This window comes from Moschus berezovskii, chromosome 12, assembly GCF_049115385.1.
Source record: "Moschus berezovskii isolate FMDL1 chromosome 12, NW_MosBer_1.0, whole genome shotgun sequence".
Classification (NCBI taxonomy): Eukaryota; Metazoa; Chordata; class Mammalia; order Artiodactyla; family Moschidae; genus Moschus; species Moschus berezovskii.
Genome location: NC_142471.1, coordinates 56885500 through 56903077, shown reverse-complemented (window position 1 = coordinate 56903077; position 17578 = coordinate 56885500). Strand labels below are relative to the sequence as shown.

At 40.0% G+C, this 17578-nt stretch overlaps 1 protein-coding gene across 4 annotated transcripts in view; it reads left to right on the top strand.

Moving 5' to 3' along the window:
- Positions 1–17578, top strand: part of SLC16A12 (solute carrier family 16 member 12) — a 103825-nt gene that overhangs the window by 74491 nt on the left and 11756 nt on the right. For all 4 annotated transcript variants that reach the window (XM_055425122.2, XM_055425118.2, XM_055425116.2 and 1 more), the window contains 2 exons: positions 7459–7707; positions 15247–15350. In XM_055425122.2, the coding sequence (XP_055281097.2) occupies positions 7598–7707; positions 15247–15350 (214 nt within the window). In that variant the 5' untranslated portion in view covers positions 7459–7597. The remainder of the gene's footprint in view (positions 1–7458; positions 7708–15246; positions 15351–17578) is intronic.

Here is a 17578-nt window from a genome sequence, read left to right as displayed (position 1 = left end):
CAATTATATTTTAGTGGTTGGATGTCAAAATGAAATAAACGGAAGGCTGCATGGAAAAATGAAGATTTGCCTGATGGAAATGTACTTTATTTGCTTACAGTTTTAGTATGTTCTTAACTCAATAAAGACGTTTCCATTATATTTGTGTCATATCAGGTGGGTTAATTATTTACAAGAAGCTCAGTCTAATATTCCAGGGGAACCACAGACGGCTCCAAAGTTTCTAGGAAACTAGATTAGCTTTGTTTAACCTGTGCATCTCTTCTGAACACATATAAATCTATTACATGACTTGTTTTGAAAGAGACTCACGTGTTGTTTCGTGAGCAGCCACATACTCCTGAGTTAACCCTGTGGTTAACCTCTCTCCTCAACCCCCCCACCCCCCCCAGCTTCCTTTGGTCTTGGTCACTCACTCACGTGAACGAGTGCTTAAGCTTTACCGTGGCTTGTTGACACAAATGCCCAATAACTGTTTGGAAGTCTGGAGGGCAGATGGGCGAGTGCACTATCTAAACTCTACCAGAGTTCCTTATCTCCATTTCAATTCAGATACGGTGTTGTCAGGTGAGTGCCTTCGCTTCTGTGAGCTTCAGTTTCATCATCCTGGAAGAGGGAAAATTGTGCCCATCTCTGAGACTTGTGAGGCTCCAGAGTGACTATTCATGAGAAACTTATTAATAGTCTCGCATACTGATGCTTTCAGAGAGGTCCTTTTTTCCCACCCTGGAACCCTGCGAGGAGGTTCCATGGTCTGTGGTTTTCCCCAGCTTGACTCTAACCAACAGACCTTTGCTTACTATACTGTTATTTACCTTTTAATTTGGATTTATGCAATTATATTTTTAGAGAGACACTCACCAGTTAGTTCTTAACTTATAAGATGTGGGAACGCCAAAGAGAGGATGTCTAATTGAAACAAATGAAAATAGAATCATCTGGGGATAGCAGAGGCAAGGTAAAAATTAATGATGTTTAATATCTTTGTAAGGAAACGACATTTTATTTTGCCAGGGGCTGTTAACCTTCCCTGTGTCTTTTATGGGATAATCACCTAATTTTTAATATACAACATCAATAAATGATATGGTTATTTTTAGTCCTAGAGAAACTATACAAAAGAGATTTTTGTGTTCATATTTACACTACAGAAGTAACCTGAAATATTTCAGAAAATTATATATATTATGGTACTGAATGCAGTTTTAAAAATCATTACCACGTGGACTATACAGTCTATGGAATTCTCCAGGCCAGAATACTGGAGTGGGTAGCCTTTCACTTCTCCAGGGGATCTTCCCCACCCAGGGATTGAACCCAGGTCTCCTGCATTGCAGGTGGATTCTTTACCAGCTGAGCCACCAGAGAAATCCAACTTAATTACACCATCCTACTATATTTCTTTCTGTATGGTCTTCCCACTCCATATGACACTTACAAGTATACAACTCTAATAGAAATTTTGCATGGTTCCATCACATTGTACACACAATTCTAGAGTCCTCTTTTTGTTTTAACATTGTATCATAACTGTTTTCCCATATTACAGTATTATCTTTTTGTTTATAATTATAAAGCATTGTCTACTGTCCCATTTGTTTCATGTATCATGATTCTCCAGACACTTCCCAGTTGTCAAGCATTTACGTTGTTTTGGTTTTATATGTTATTCATAGCACAGCTATTATTGTTTTCTCATAGTGTTTAGCTTCTCTTGAGTTGTTTTCTTAGGCTAACTTCCCAGAACTGAGATTACTCTTCAAAGAATATGAATAACTTTCTAATTCTTGATCTGTTGCACTGTGTTGCTTTCCAAAGGGCTGTTGCATCGCACTGCCTGTCTCAAAATTTTTCAACTGTGCCAGGCAGCACAGATGTCTCACACAGGCCATTTATGGGTAGATGGATCCATAATCTTAAATTGGAAGACAATTTAACTTTGGGGACTATTTTAATGGAAAACCCTAGGAAGAGGCTAGGATTATACCAAGGCAGACATTTCTAAGCTCTGGCTTTTTCACTTGTACAACTGATTCTGTCATTTCATGACACCTAATTGTGTCCAATTTGTGAGTTATTACATTGTGTGCATTTTTAGGCAAGTGTTGGTAGAATCTCGAATGCTAGTCCTATTGAAAGTGCCAGAGGACTAGACACAAAGCATGCCACAAACACGACTCAGATGTGGCTGTTCAAGAAACTTTGATTTATAGCAACACAGATCCGGCAGAAGTGGAAGATCTTATGGCCTCCAGGGACCTGGGAGGTGTGGTACATAAGTGAAACAGCACAGAGATTAGGCAGTACAGGAGGTCAGGGGAGGGTGGAGGGGGATGTACAGGCCCTCTCCAAAGGAGGAGTGCCATTCTTGACTCCAGCTGATGGCTGCCACGGATGAATGCTAGACCAATATCTTCGGTGCTCTAAGTTTTTCAAGACAGTTTGGAAATCTGGGTTTTTAGGTTTCTTAATTGATACAGCTGCTGTAACAAAAATATCACAGACGGGTTGCCTAAACAACAGATCATTAGTTCTCACAGTTCTGCAGGCTGGAAATTCCAAGGTCAAGGAGCTGGCATATTCAGGGTCTGGTGAGAACCCTCTTCCTGGGTCCTGTTTTTACTGTGACATCATATGGCAGAAGGGACAAAAGAACTCTTTGGGGTCTCTTTTAAAAGGGCACTAATCCCATTCTGTAAGAGTGGGGCCCTTATGACCTAATCATTTCCCAAAGGCCCCCATTTTCAAATATCATCACATTGGAGAGTCCCTGGCTGATTAAGTCAGTGACCTTAGGCATGTCAGGGGAATGCCAATGGTACCATTTAAAGAGCTGTATCTCTAGCCGCATCAGGCTGTAATTAATGTCATCCTATTGGTGTGCCTTCAGCAAGAATTACATGCATTTGATTAAATAAAAGTGTATATGAATTTACATCAAGGAGTGATGAAAGCTGATGGAAACAGTGTTGGGCATTTTTAGGAAAAGACTGATTCATATCCCATTTTTGCTGCTTGATAGTATTCTTGCCTGGAGAATCCCAAGGACAGAGGAGCCTGTTGGGCTACCGTCTATGGGGTTGCACAGAGTCGGACACAACTGACGCGACTTAGCAGCAGCAGCAGCAGTGTTAATAATAGGAAAATTACTGACTCTCTCTAGTCTGAGCTGCTGTATATATAAAATAGGGATAATATCTACCATCTATGGTTATTGTGGGCTTCCCTCGTGGCTCAGATGGTAAGGAATCTGCCTGCAATGCAGGAGACCTGGGTTCGATCCCTGGGTGGGGAAGATCCCATGGAGAAGAGCATGGGTACCCACTCCAGTATTCTTGCCTGGAGAATTCCATGAACAGAGGAGCCCGGCGGGCTACAGTCCATGGGGTTGCAAAGAGTGGCACGTGATTGAGCAACTAAAACATACACCTATGGTTATTGTAAAAGTTAAATGAGATACTGTCTATAACGATACATCATAGCAGCGTGGCCTATCGAAATGGTCTGAAAAGCTACCTCCATGCTGTTTTCGCTTAGCCCAGTGTTTTGGCTATGACTCTGTCCCCAGCCCAGGGCTTCCCAGATGGCGTAGACAGTAAAAGAATCCACCTGCAATGCAGGATACCTGGGTTCGATCCCTGGGTGGGGAAGATCCCATGGAGAAGGGCGTAGCTACCCACTCCAATATTCTTACCTGGAGAATTCCATGGACAGAGGAACCTGGCAGGCTACAGTCCATGGGGTCACAAACAGTTGGACACGATTTCCAAATCAGGAAAGGAGTATGTCAAGGCTGTATATTGTCACCCTGCTTATTTGACGTATATTCAGAGTCCATCATGCAAAATGCCAAGCTGGATGAAGCACAAGCTGGAATCAAGATTTCTGGGAGAAATACCAATAACCTCAGATATACAGATGACACCACCCTTATGGCAGAAAGCGAAGAAGAACTAAAGAGCCTCTTGATGAAAGTGAAAGAGGAGAATGAAAAAGTTGACTTAAAGCTCAACATTCAGAAAACTAAGATCATGGCATCTTGTCCCATCACTTCATGGGAAATAGATGGGGAAACAGTGGCAGACTTTATTTTTTTGGGCTCCAAAATCACTGCAGATGGTGACTGCAGCCATGAAATTAAAAGACACTTGCTCCTTGGAAGAAAAGCTATGACCAACCTAGATAGCCTATTAAAAAGCAGAGACATTATTAACAAAGGTCCATCTAGTCAAAGCTATGGTTTTTCCAGTAGTCATGTATGGATGTGAGAGTTGAACTATAAAGAAAGTTGAGCACCAAAGAACTGATGCTTTTGAACTGTGGTGTTGGAGAAGACTCTTGAGAGTCCCTTGGACTGCAAGGAGATCCAACCAGTCCATTCTAAAGAATATCAGTCCTGAATATTCATTGGAGGGACTGATGCTGAAACTGAAACTAAGACACTGATGCTGGGAAAGATTGAAGGCAGGAGGAGAAAGGGACGACAGAGGATGAGATAGTTGGATGGGATCACCGACATGATGGACATGAGTTTGAGTAGGCTCCGGGAATTAGTGATGGACAGGGAAGCCTGGCATGCTGCAGTCCATGGAGTTGCAAAGAGTCAGATGTGACTGAGCGATTGAACTGAACTGAACTGAGCAATAGTTTCACGTTTCACTTTTACTGTCCCCAGCTGAGTGATTAGCAATATTAGCATTTCAGATAATAATTTAGATGTAGACTGAATATTTGTACCAATACTGCTCTTCTAGTACTTCTGACAGATTTATCCTCTCCCGCCGTTCATTCCATCTCCTTTGGCAGTCTCCCCACATTCACAGGATGGCTAATTAAGATGAAGGAGGGGCCCCTCTGAGGCTTGAAAATGAGCAAATTTAAGAGGCCTATCTACATGGAGTCACTCTTGTCTTGGGCTCACTGTCTTTGTTCTGCATTTGCTCTTTGAACTCAAAGACTGCCAGTTTGTTCCCATAGCCTCAAAGATGCATGCTTGCAAGATTTTACTGTGTGCCATTTTCTTGAGAAAGTCATGATTTTAAAGTAAAATTTAAATTTAAATTGGTTTGTCTATAATTTATCAGGTGGTGCATGGTCTGTGTTCACCAAATAATACATGCTTGGTCATCTTGACATAATGTTTCATGCAATTAATATTACTTAAAATTTCTTCTGTTGATCATAATAAAATTCTACCCCAAATTGGTGATTGGTTCAATCCAATGGAAAAATCACCTGTTAAAACTCTTTTATTTAGTCACATAAAGAATTCATCCTTAACTCTAATTAAGAAGCTTACTGGACAGGCACCTGATCTCACAGTTCTTATGGAACCAAACCCAGGCCTAGCTTAGCTGGGTGTGTGGCTCAGGGTCTCACAAGGCTTCAGAGTGTCAGCCAGACTGTGTTCTCTGCTGGAGGCTCAACAAGGGAAAAACATGCTTCCAAACTCACTTGGCATGTTGGCAGAATTCATTTCCTTTCTGTTGTAGGACAGAGAGCTTTAGCTTTTTGCTGTCACTTTAGCTTTTGGGGGCTGTCCTCAGATGTCATAGGCTGTCTATGGTTCCCTGCCACGTGGCCCTCTCCGTGGCAGCATGTAACATGGAAGCTTCCTTTTTTAAGGGCCGTGAAAGAGCAAGAGCAAGTCAGCTAGCAAGCATGAGGCTTTAAAAAAAAAAAAAACTATTAGATATAACATCTATTTTTAAAATATTTATTGATTTCTTTATGACTCTGCTGGGTCTTCATTGCTGCATGGGCTTTTCTCTAGTTGTGGCAAGTGGGGGCTACTCTCTATCTGCATGCAGTGACTTCTCTTGTTGCAGAGCATGGGCTGTAGGGCTCAAGGGCCTCAATAGTTGTGGTTGATGGGCTTAGTTGTTCTTTGGCATGTGGAATCTTCCCAGACCATTGATTGAACCTGCATCTTCTGCATTGGCAGGCGGATTCTTTACTACCTAGCCATCAGGGAAGCCCAAGTCTGAGTCTTACTCAGCATGAACTAATCACCCCTGTCCCATCACATATGCCATATTCTGGTGAGAAGGGAATCATAGGTCCTGCTGAAATGCAAGGAAAGGGATTGATTACACAAAGAACAGAGCAGCAGGAGGTGAGACCATAGGGGTGCCTTAGAATCTCCTCAGTCTTGCTCACCACTGAATCTATGGTGTCCAGAATAATGCCTAACATATATTAGATACTCCACAAGTGTCAGTAGTCGAATTAATGTTGCAGATATTATTTCTTTGAATCGTGCATTGCTAATTTCCTCCCCCACCCAAGTCTATGGTTTACCTTTGGTTGTATTTATTACATGTTTTATATAAGTGTTAAATTTTAATTTAGACAAATCAACAAACGTTTCCCTTAATTTGTTGATATCACTTTACATCTCAAGGAGTCCTTTTCCCATCCAAAGATCAGATAAAAGTTTGCCTGTATTTTCACCTAGATTTTAAATTCCTTTTTTTCCCATGTAATTCTGATCTATCTAGAAAGTCAAAAATTAAATGGAGAATTATAACAGGATGTAGCAAATCATCCTTTTTTTCCATCCATCCCTCTTTGCTACCTTATTTAGTTTTATTGAATTATTATGTACCAATTTCTGGGCTTTCTATTCTGTTTCATTATTTTTCATTCTCGTTTCAGTTTTTTCCATCTAAGAATTATAGCATTCTTGATCAGAAATGCCAAAGCAGTTACTGTCAGAACCATTCAGTATAATAATTAAGACATAGCTTAAGCTGTTGAAAGACTCCAACATAGAGAGCCGGCATGGTAACCCACTCGGTATTCTCGCCTGGAGAATCCCATGGACAGAGGAACCTGGTGGGCTACAAGTCCATAGGGTAGCAGAGAGTCAACACAACTGAAGCCACTTAGCACAGCACAGCACAAATACAGCTGAGGCATATTCACCTTTGGCATAATAGTGAGTAGTGAAACCCAGAGCTGGAGAGACACCTCTTCCCCACAGAGTCGTTTGAGAATCCAGGCTCATCCTGTCCCGTAGCTCTGCCAGCCCCCAGGACAATGTCCAGGCATGTATGGTTGGAACTGTCTCATCTCCTCATCCATGTTCCAGTCTGTGCAAAAGGAGGTGGTGCGTGTCTTGAGACATCCTTTGCCTTTGAACTGATGAACCAGAAGTGACATGTATTATTTTGCTCACATCCCTTTAGTCTAACTAAACCATGTTGCCACATCTACCTTCAAGGTATGGAAAATAGTTTAAACAGCCATCCTAGATTTGACTTGAAAGTTGAGAGGATCTGTTATTAAAAAGATGAGCGATGGGTTCCAAAAACAACAATGGTCTTTGCTGCAGTCCAGATTTCATAGTCACAAATACTCATATTTAAGAGAAAGGTAATAATCATTTTCAGCAAGTGAAAAACTATCTTTGGATATGGCAGTGAAATACAAATATGTCCTGATTTTTTATTTTAGATGGCCAGTAACCCATGTGCCAGGTAGCACTCTATGTCAATCTTGAATGCCAACAGGAAGTCACTGGACGCCAAACCCTTCCAAGATCATAACTGGGCTGTTGGAGTAATTTGGAAAAGAAGAAAAAGGAATTGAAAGCATGGCAAAAGTAAATAGAACTCGGTCTACCTCCCCTCCTGATGGAGGCTGGGGCTGGATGATCGTGGCTGGCTGTTTCCTCGTTACCATCTGCACCCGGGCAGTAACCAGGTAGGTGGGACTTTCTTCTTGATTTATTATTATGATCTGTCTTGTCTTTTTTCCTAACTCAGCTTCGTTCTATCTCTGAACCTGTCATTGTGAAAATAAATGTGTATATGTGTGTTATCTGTGTGTGTGTTTCCTTTAACTACTCAGATATCTTCTTCTTTGCGAGGAATGTCATTTTCTGACACTTAAAAGTCCTGGATAGTGATCTCTTTTTATAATATCTGACCTATAAACCTGGAGTTTTAGGACATTTTTTACTAAATATCATGGCTATTGCCAGACATTTATTTTCATAAGCAGTTCATCCCACAAAGGACAAATATATAAGCTCAAAACAGCCACGAGAACCTCTCAGCTCACCAGAATACCGAACCATGGGAAGCTTAAAGCCTAAAATTGAAATTCTTTTGCTTCATTTTGCACTTGGCTGTGGTAGTGGAGGCTGAACTCTAGGTTGAAGGAGAGAAACAGCAAATGCAGGGATTCTCTCATCTCTTTTGGTCATGGGTCCTCTTTTTCTTTTACTCAAGGACGTAGTATTGAATATACTTGCATTAAATGCCCATACATTGAGATGCATTCATCTCATTTACATTTGGAATAAATACACACTTGAAATCTGCATGTGCCAGCTCTTTCCTCTAAAGGTGCCTTTGTTCAGACTGAACTCTCTTCTCTGGCAATTCTCTGTAGGCTTCTCTACATAACTTTACTTGATGGCATCATCCATAAAAGCATCGATGTGTTCCTCATAACAAACAGGTAATGCAGGAAAGAAGCAGTGTTTGTTTTTGCTACAATAAGGTTTTTCTATGTTTCATCATAAACTGCAGATTTCTTTAAAATAATGAGATGATTGAGTCTGATTTTTCTCCCATCTATTTCATGGATCCTGTGTTCTGGGAATGAGGAGGTCGGACTTAAAAGGAATCTTTCATCTTGGTTCTTCCATGTGGAAGCTTTCATCATTCATTTAAGCATTTCATCAATAGTTTATCTATTTTATATATAATTTGATGAGAGGAAAGTTGTGGAAGTGAGCTTGGTGCTTTATAAGAAGGGCAGCTGGAAATTAAAAAAGAGGCTTGTGGCTGGCAGCAAAGACTTGTCTTCAGAGCTTCCTGGGAAAGGCTGAGAGTAGGGTCCTTGAGCAGAATAAGCTTGGAAGAGAAAAGTATGATGCACCAGGAAGCAGCCAAGAGAGCTGAAGACAGAGGCAAGGAGAACAGCCTACACAGGGGTTTATCAGTTCAGAGGATCAGTGCCTATTGGGCAGTTAATTCTTTTTTCCACTTTTTTCAAGTTTTATTAAGAAATAATCAACCGTAGTCACTATGTAAGTTCAAGGCATACATATTGATGATTTTTTATTGAAGTATGTTTGATTTACAGTGTTGTGTTAGTTTCTGGTGTATAGCAAAGTGAAAGTGTTAGTCACTCAGTTGTGTTCAATTTTGTGACCCATGGACTGTAGCCTGCCAGTCTCTTCTGTCCATGGAATTCTCCCAGCAAGAATACTGGAGTGGGTTGCCGTTTCCTCCTCCAGGGGATCTTTCCCAGCCAGGGATCGAACCTGTGTTGCAGGCAGACTCTTTACCAACTGAGCCACCAGGGAAGCCTATTCTTTTCCATTATGGTTTATTACAAGATATTGAATGTAGTTTCCTGTGCTCTACAGTGGGACCTTATTGTTTATCTATTTTATATATAATAGTTTATAAGCATGATGATTTGATTTACATATATTATAGGTTCAGCTAATATCCATCTTCTCGTACAACTACACTGAAAAGGAAAGAAAGAAGAATAGAGGAAAAAAATTTCTCCTCCTGAAGAGAACACTTAAAATGTATTCTTTTAACATCTTTCCTGTATATCATACCATAGTGTCAGCTGTAGTCATCATATTGTACATGACATCCCTACTACTTATTTATCTCATAACTGGAAGTTTGTATTTTTGACCACCTTCTACCAGTCCCCTTTCCCCTACCCTCTATCTCTGGTAACCACAAGTCTGATCTCTTTTTGTATGAGTTTGGTTATTGTTTTAGATTCCATATATGAGTAAGATCGTACAGTATTTGTCTTTCTCTGTTTAACTTATTTCACTTAGCAGAATACCTTCAAAGCCCTTTCATATTGTTGCAAAGTGGTAGGATTCCCTTGTGTTTTTCCTGGCTGAATAATATTCCATTGTATATTCACACCACACCCTCTTTATCCATTTATCCATCCGTGTCTTGGTGATTATAAGTTACGCTGCTGTGAGCATGGGGACACAGATATCTTTTCTCGTTAGGGCTCTCATTTTCTTTGGATCTATTCTCAGCAGTGGGATTGTTGGATCCCATACTGTTTTCTATGGTGGCTATACCAATTTACAGTCCCATCAACAATGCACAAGGGTTACCTCATTGAAAAATAGGTACTTAAGATTTCATATAGATGAGTCCATAATGTATTTAAAATGTTTTTATTGATGGACATTTATATTGTCTCTTGGCTTTTGCTTTACAAATAATGCTACCATTATAATCTGACATTAAATCTACCATTTTAAAAAAATCATATTTCACTCTTGCTTTGTAACTGGTGATGCTTTCTTACACATAAAATTTATAAAAATCTTAAGGATGTGCAGGCTGTTAAAGCAGTCATTCTTATTGTTTGCTCCCTGTGCTTGTTAATGTGCATTGATTACCTATTTTTGCTTCAAGATGTCTTATTACCAAACACATTCTCTATGTTAATAAGTTCATTTCATCGTGGAATTACATGACATTCTATTATTAACTTGAAAAATTGAATTGGAGTTGATACTTGAAAAGCAACATTTGTTTAAAGGAAACCCCCAGCTCTGAGACCTATTTTTCTCAAATTCTTCTGGGGCTAAATTAACTTAATTGCAATAGATGTCTAGAGTCCTGTGAAACTGTGAAGCTCTTATAGCAACAGCTCAATTCCTGTAAATAATTTCTCATGTTACCTGAGCACTTACTCTGTGTTTGTTGGCATTATTCCAAACAATTTTCATTGATTAAGTCATTTAATCCTTATAATAACACACAGAGGTTGAATAATGTGTCCAAAGTCACATGGTGAGTAAGTGACAGTGCTTTTAACCACTGCACTGCACTGCCCAGTGGATTACTCACTGTGCTGACTTAGTGGATAACTTCATCAACTGGGAATAAAAAGTCTTTACCAAATATCAGATGTTGTCAGCTTCCAGTTCTCCAGGAGCCAGAGAAGAATTTTACAGCACAGTGACAAGATAGAGGCAGCAAGTATATTGACCCCTTGAGAGAAAGTATCTTTGAGAATGATATAGCAAACGCCACTTGGATGATATCATGAACAAAACCTACTAACCCCTGGAGGGGGTTCAGGGTTGTTCGCTATTGCAGCACAATCTAATCCAATCTGACTGATACAGTCTTGCTTCTCCAAATGCTTAATGTATAGATGAGGAAATCAAGACCCTGAGAGATTTAGAAGCTTTATTAGAACTCTCAGTTATTCAGCATGATAACCAGAGATCAGAAACCAGTTCTGCTGACATCTGTCAGATACCCAAATATTCCAAGGGACAACAAAAATAATTTGGGGTGAGAAACACATGTACTGCCAATAAAATTTGTTTTCTTTAAGGTCATGCCAGTGTTTGCTTGTGTGTGTGCTCAGTTGTGTCTGACTCTTTGTGACCTCTTGGACTGTAGCCCTCCAGGCTCCTCTGTCCATGGGATTTTCTGGGCAAGAACACTGGAGTGGATTGCCATTTCCTCCTCCAGGGGATCTTCCCCACCCAGGGATTGAACCTGCATCTCCTGAGTCTTCTGCATTGGCAGGCGGATTCTTTACCTTTGAGCCACCAGGGAAGCCCCTTTCATGGAGACTTCCTGATTCTCCAGTCACCACTCCCAATGGGCCAAAATTAGAGTAATTCCTCAGCTGAATATCCACTGAGCTTTAGGCTTATTTTATATATTTTATATTTCTGTAATATGTGCTTTCATCATTGTGCATCGTCCCTCTTGGTGGCCTCTCAGTTCTTAAAAGGCAAAGACCTCTGGCACCAAAACTTGGGTAAAGCCTGTCAAAGTCAATATGCATGCCTATGATTCTCAACTTCTGGAAAAATCCGAGCCTAAGTACCTTTCTTCTTGTCTGTTATTCTTCCTCATTCAAAAAATATTTATAGAGAGAATTCCCTGGTCCTCTAGGACTCCTAGTTTTCACTGTCTGTGTTTAGAAGACATAAATCATAAAACTTTACCATCTAAAAAGTTCCATGGTCCTTTCCTTTTGGAGAACAAAGGAAAGGACAACAATAATCCCTCCCATATTTCATAAAAGTCACAGTCATTCAGAAGCCTGTGTATATAGTTATTAAATTTTTCCTCTGACAAGCCTACGTACATGTTTAGACAAAAATCTCAAGTGTTACTTTTGAATTTTGCATGCCTACAGTTTGATATGACTAATCATATCAGTTGGAAAAAAAAGCATCAAACATAAAACAAAATGACAATAGAGCAAGATAAAAAAAAGTCACAAGAGACAAACATAGCCCCACAGATATTAAATTTTCCAAAACTATTTAGTGGAGAGAAGACAATTCCACAAGTGTTGATCCTAATCTATCCTCTGCACATCAAACTCCACCCCAGCACCTTTGGGACTTAGAATTTCGCATCCTATCCCATCCTTTTTCTCTTTCCTATCGCCAGGACTGGCAACATAATTGCAGGACCCAGTGCACCAGGAAAATGCAAGGCCTCTTGTCCAACAGGCAGGAAAGAAAGGGCTGGTAAATATACTAAAAGGCTTCCCAGGTGGCTCAGTGGTAAAGAATCCACCTGCCAATGCAAGAGACTTCGGTTTGATCCCTAGGTTGGGAAGATCCCCTGGAGGAGGAAGTGGCAACCCACTCCAGTATTCTTGCCTGGGAAATCTCTTGGACGAGGAGCCTGGTGAGTTTCAGTCCATGGGATTGCAAAGAGTCAGACGTGACTTAGCAACTGAGCAAAGACTTACGCACGCAAAAATGTATTAAAATAGGAAGCTTTTCTTTTTTCAGTAGTCTATCTTGATTTTTCATGATGTTTTTAGTTTTCTCTTTAGTGTTGTTCTGAGTAAAGGAAAATGGAAACTAGCACAGATCTACTGATCTTAATATTACCAGTAGCCCTATCTTTTTCTTTCCTTCTGTGTCATCATTTTCAGTATACGGGATCAAATAATACAGAGAAGCAACATGAGTAACAGAGGATCTGATAGGAATCCTTGGCCCTTTGTGTCTCTTACAGCATCACTGCCTTCTGCATTTGAAGCAAGTTTTGGTTTGAAAGGAAAGCCTGGTCTCTCTTCCTCCCCTAGGTCCATGATCACTCAGTTGTAGGTGTAACACACCTTGTACTCAGTCTGAGCTTTACTGGACTCCCACACAAGAGTCTACTGGAGTTTTGTGACCTGGAGCATCTCTAAGAGCTGCAGACTGAAGAATCTGTGGCTCTTCTCTGCTCACACGCACGCTTCATTGTCCCAGTGGACTTCACTTACAAAACGCAACTTCAAAGATAAAATTATAAGGAATTTTAAGACAGTGACAGCTGAGTTAAACCAAGTTTTATGCCTCTGAGTGTCAGATTCTGTGCAGTTGTGTAGGTTGTAAACCGTAAAGCCAGACCTGCCTAACACCGCTGTCCTCATGCTTCCTTGTTCTCTCCCCTCTTTAACTTTCCCATCTACTCACCTTCACTTCCAACAGCAACTGGAGAGTCGGGGAGAATAGATAACAGGTTACTAGGGGCTGTTGAAGCATAAGGAGCTGGAATGTAAGGCCTGTCCCAGGAGCCAGAGACCCTCCTGTCATCCCCAGCTGCAAGGCCTGATTTCTTTCCCCACTGTCATGGAGCTGCATTAGGACATCCTGCTAATATGTCTGAGGTTCCTTCTGAGTTGTGCAACGGTGCAAACTGTTGCTTCTGACTCACTTATGTCTTGTTTTTCCTAAGTAATTCTCTATATTTCAACATAAAAAATTCTCTGTCTCTTTGTTTCTGTCTCTGTATATATACTCTCATATATATGTACATGCACACACATAAGCTTCTGTATAAGCAATATTCACTGTCAAATAATTCAAAGTGCAGAACAAAGTAAAAACCATTTACAGCATCACCATGTACATGTACTGGCTGGATACATTTTGGTTTATATACTTTGAGGCTTTTTTTGTTTACATGAACTGTGTTTTTATAACAATAAGCCGTTTCTATGTGAACTATTTTGTAACTTTGTTTCTTAACATTATATTGTGAATTTATTTCCAAGTCAATAAATACAAATCAAATACCTAATAAATATTTCATTTTATTGGTATGCTATAAGTTATTTAAGCGGTCCCTCAGTTCATTTCAGTTCAGTTGCTCAGTCATGTCTGACTCTTTGCAACCCCGTGGACAGCAGCATGCCAGGCTTCCCTGTCTATCACCAACTCCCAGAGCTTGCTCAAACTTATGTCCATCAAGTCGGTGATGCCATCCAACCATCTCGTCTTCTGTCATCCCCTTCTGCCTTCAGTCTTTTCCAGCATCAGGGTCTTTTCTAATGAGTCAGTTCTTCGCATCAAGTGGCTAAAGTATTGGAGCTTCAGCTCTAGCACCAGTCCCTCCAGTGAATATTCAGGACTGATTTCCTTTAGGATGGACTAGTTGGATCTCCTTGCAGTCCAAGGGACTCTCAAGAGTCTTGTCCAACACCACAGTTCAAAAGCATCAATCCTTTGGCGCTCAGCCTTCTTTATGGTCCAGCTCTCACATCCATACATGACAACTGGAAAAACCATAGCTTTGACTAGACAGACCTTTGTTGGCAAAGTAATGTCTGCTTTTTAATATGCTGTTTAGGTTTGTCATAGTTTTTCTTCCAAGGAGCAAGCATCTTTTAATTTCAGTCCCTTTTCATTTCAGCATCTTTTAATTTTAAACCAGTCTATACTCGTGGACAAATAGGTTGGTGACAACATTTGACTATTATAAATAGTTATCCACAATATATGTGTATCTTTTTTGTATATCTATTATTATTATTATCACCGTCATCTGTTTATTAACTTTGGCTAAAACCCAGAAGTGAAATTGCTGGGTGATGTATAACAGTTTATTGTCAAATCTTAACTTGTACAGACATCTCTTACAGCTACAGGTGTTAGTGAAACACTAGGATGAGTAAGAATCCATGTGTTTGACCTGCCATCTTTTCCATAAGACTTTTCCTACATCAGTGATCTTCACATTTACTTGGCTTCACAGCCCCTCTAGTGAATGAACACTTGTTCTTATCCCTTAGAACGTCCAAAGGTTAGCTTCTGATTTCCCACTTATTATGGACCAGCAATGTATCATTGAAAATCAATCAAAATCAACTAAAACCCTTACAGACTGGAACAGCTGATTGAACCAAAACTTGAAGTTCTAGTTCAAATCTATATTCATTGTGTTTTTTGTATAAAATACTTGCACTTTTTTTCAGATGTATTTCAATTTTTTTTGTGGAGTTCCAGACATACTTCTCTCAGGATTATGCACAGACAGCCTGGATCCATTCCATTGTAGACTGTGTGACCATGCTCTGTGGTAAGTATCTCCAGGGATAGACAATTACTGGCTCCCTTTGAACTGTACATAACAGTGACCTTCCACTGTCTTTGATGGCCTGTTTTTCTGAGTAGAAGGGCTATGGTAAACATTGGCTAAAACTATGTAAAGAGAAAAATATGATCCTGCCTTTAACCAAAGTCAACCAGACATGCTGTTGGAATTAATGTTCTTGACTGATGTCAGATGGACCAAGTAGTGAGTACAGTCAGTTGGATACTTACCATTTGGTTCTTCCATATAAAGTTAGGGAGCCAGGCATCACAGGACTTGTCCTGATTTTGGATGCAGTTAACTATACACTATACACTGTGTCTTCTTGTCCCCTTATTTTCCAGTCATGTAGACAGCCATTAGAAGGCACTGTGAGTCATTTCAATGCAGTCTCCTTAAATAAGTTCCAAAAATATGTGCATTACGCCTCAAGTTTTGTTTTCACTCTCGTTCCTTCCCAGAGGGTTCAAAATTTGGCTCACTGATTCATTTTTCATGCCTAAGTCTTCGTTCTTAGAGAAGTATTGTGGAAGAATAGAATGTTGCAATCATAAGATAAGCATATTCACAATGGCTATAATATCCTTCCAGAAGCACAAAGGTGCTATATATAATATGTAGAGTGGTTTCAAGATTCATGGAGTCTCTCATTCCATTTGTACAGTAAAGAGAAACTAACCTTGAGATTTTTATTTTTAAAAATTTCCAACCAAAGTTATTAAATGAATGTCATAGAAATTGTATGAGATTGGGTCAAATTGAAATGATCTATTTGCAGGCTTGACCCATTTAATCCTTTCATTTATTGACTCCTGAATATTAAAAAAAAAAACAACTGTTATCTCTTTAGGCCATATATTAGTGGCAGAAGAAAATACTATATGGTTTGGTAACACATAAATAACATCACTATTCCATTCTAGGTACTGATTCATCTTTATTTTTAGAAAAATGTACATAATCAGGAGCTGGTTGATTTATTCTGATGTAGGTCCTTGGTTGGAAGGAATGAGTGCAATTCTAGGTTTCACAAGAGCACTAAGCTGACGCTACTGATAACACTGGAAGGTCAGAAGGGATCAAAAGATCATAACTTGGGTTTTCTAGCCTATCTTTTTAATTTAAAATGGTAAGATGATCACTTGATTTTCAGGGTCAGATGAGTAGTCATTGTTTTTGTGTGAGCATGCCTGGGCTCATGGCAGTGAGAACTGCCATGTTTATCTTTCATGGAGGATGCAGGTGACTCATTTCTCCCACTGTTATCTTTTGGAGAATATTTATAATCTCCCAAAGAGGAATAAATGGCCTTCAGTGACCACTGTGGTCACAATGCCCATGTGAACCGTTGAGCTAAAGCGGGGTCACGTTAGATGCCGTGTATTTAAATTCTATCCAAGGCCTTGAGTCCTCTTGTACCCAATTACTGTATACCCATTTGCTCATCTGATGACATTAGTTGAGTTTGCAGTATGGACAAGAGGCTGCAGAATCACATCTGGGACATACCTTGGGGCCATATCTGCACTATGATGGGCAGAGAAGTGAACATTTTTCACTGAGTTTCATATACATCTTGTCACTTTCCAACAGCCATCACAGCATCAGCCTGGAGAATTAGATATATTTTTAGGAGATTTGCTCATTCCCATTATCTAGAGATTATATGTGCATCCAACTACTATTCTAACTAGATGGGATATTAGGCTGATGACTGATTCTATCAGGTACATTTGAATCAAGCCCCAATTTTAACCTGATCTATATAAAAATTATACTCCACAGATACCCAGAGAATTGGCTCTTCTGATCTTGTTACCACGAGTACTGGTGTCAGCATGAATTGTTCTTTAGAAAGAAATTCACATTCTTTCTCCACACATCTCCTCTGCCTGAAAGACCCCAAAAGCCAGAATAATAGGGTGAAATAACACTGCACCCGGTGTCAGGTTCCCTGAGCTGTATAATTTTTGGTGATCTTGGGTATGTCATATCCCCCTGAACTTTCGTTTCTTTTTGGCCTCTTCCAGCTTTAATTGCCTAGAGAATCCCAGGGATGGAGGAGCCTTGTGGGCTGCCGTCAATGGGGTCGCAAAGAGTCGGACATGACTGAAGCGGCTTAGCAGCAGCAGCAGCTTTAATTATTATCCTATAAACCTGGAAGTTGGCATAAGTCTGACACACTGTTAAACCACAAATAGAATGAGGCTAAC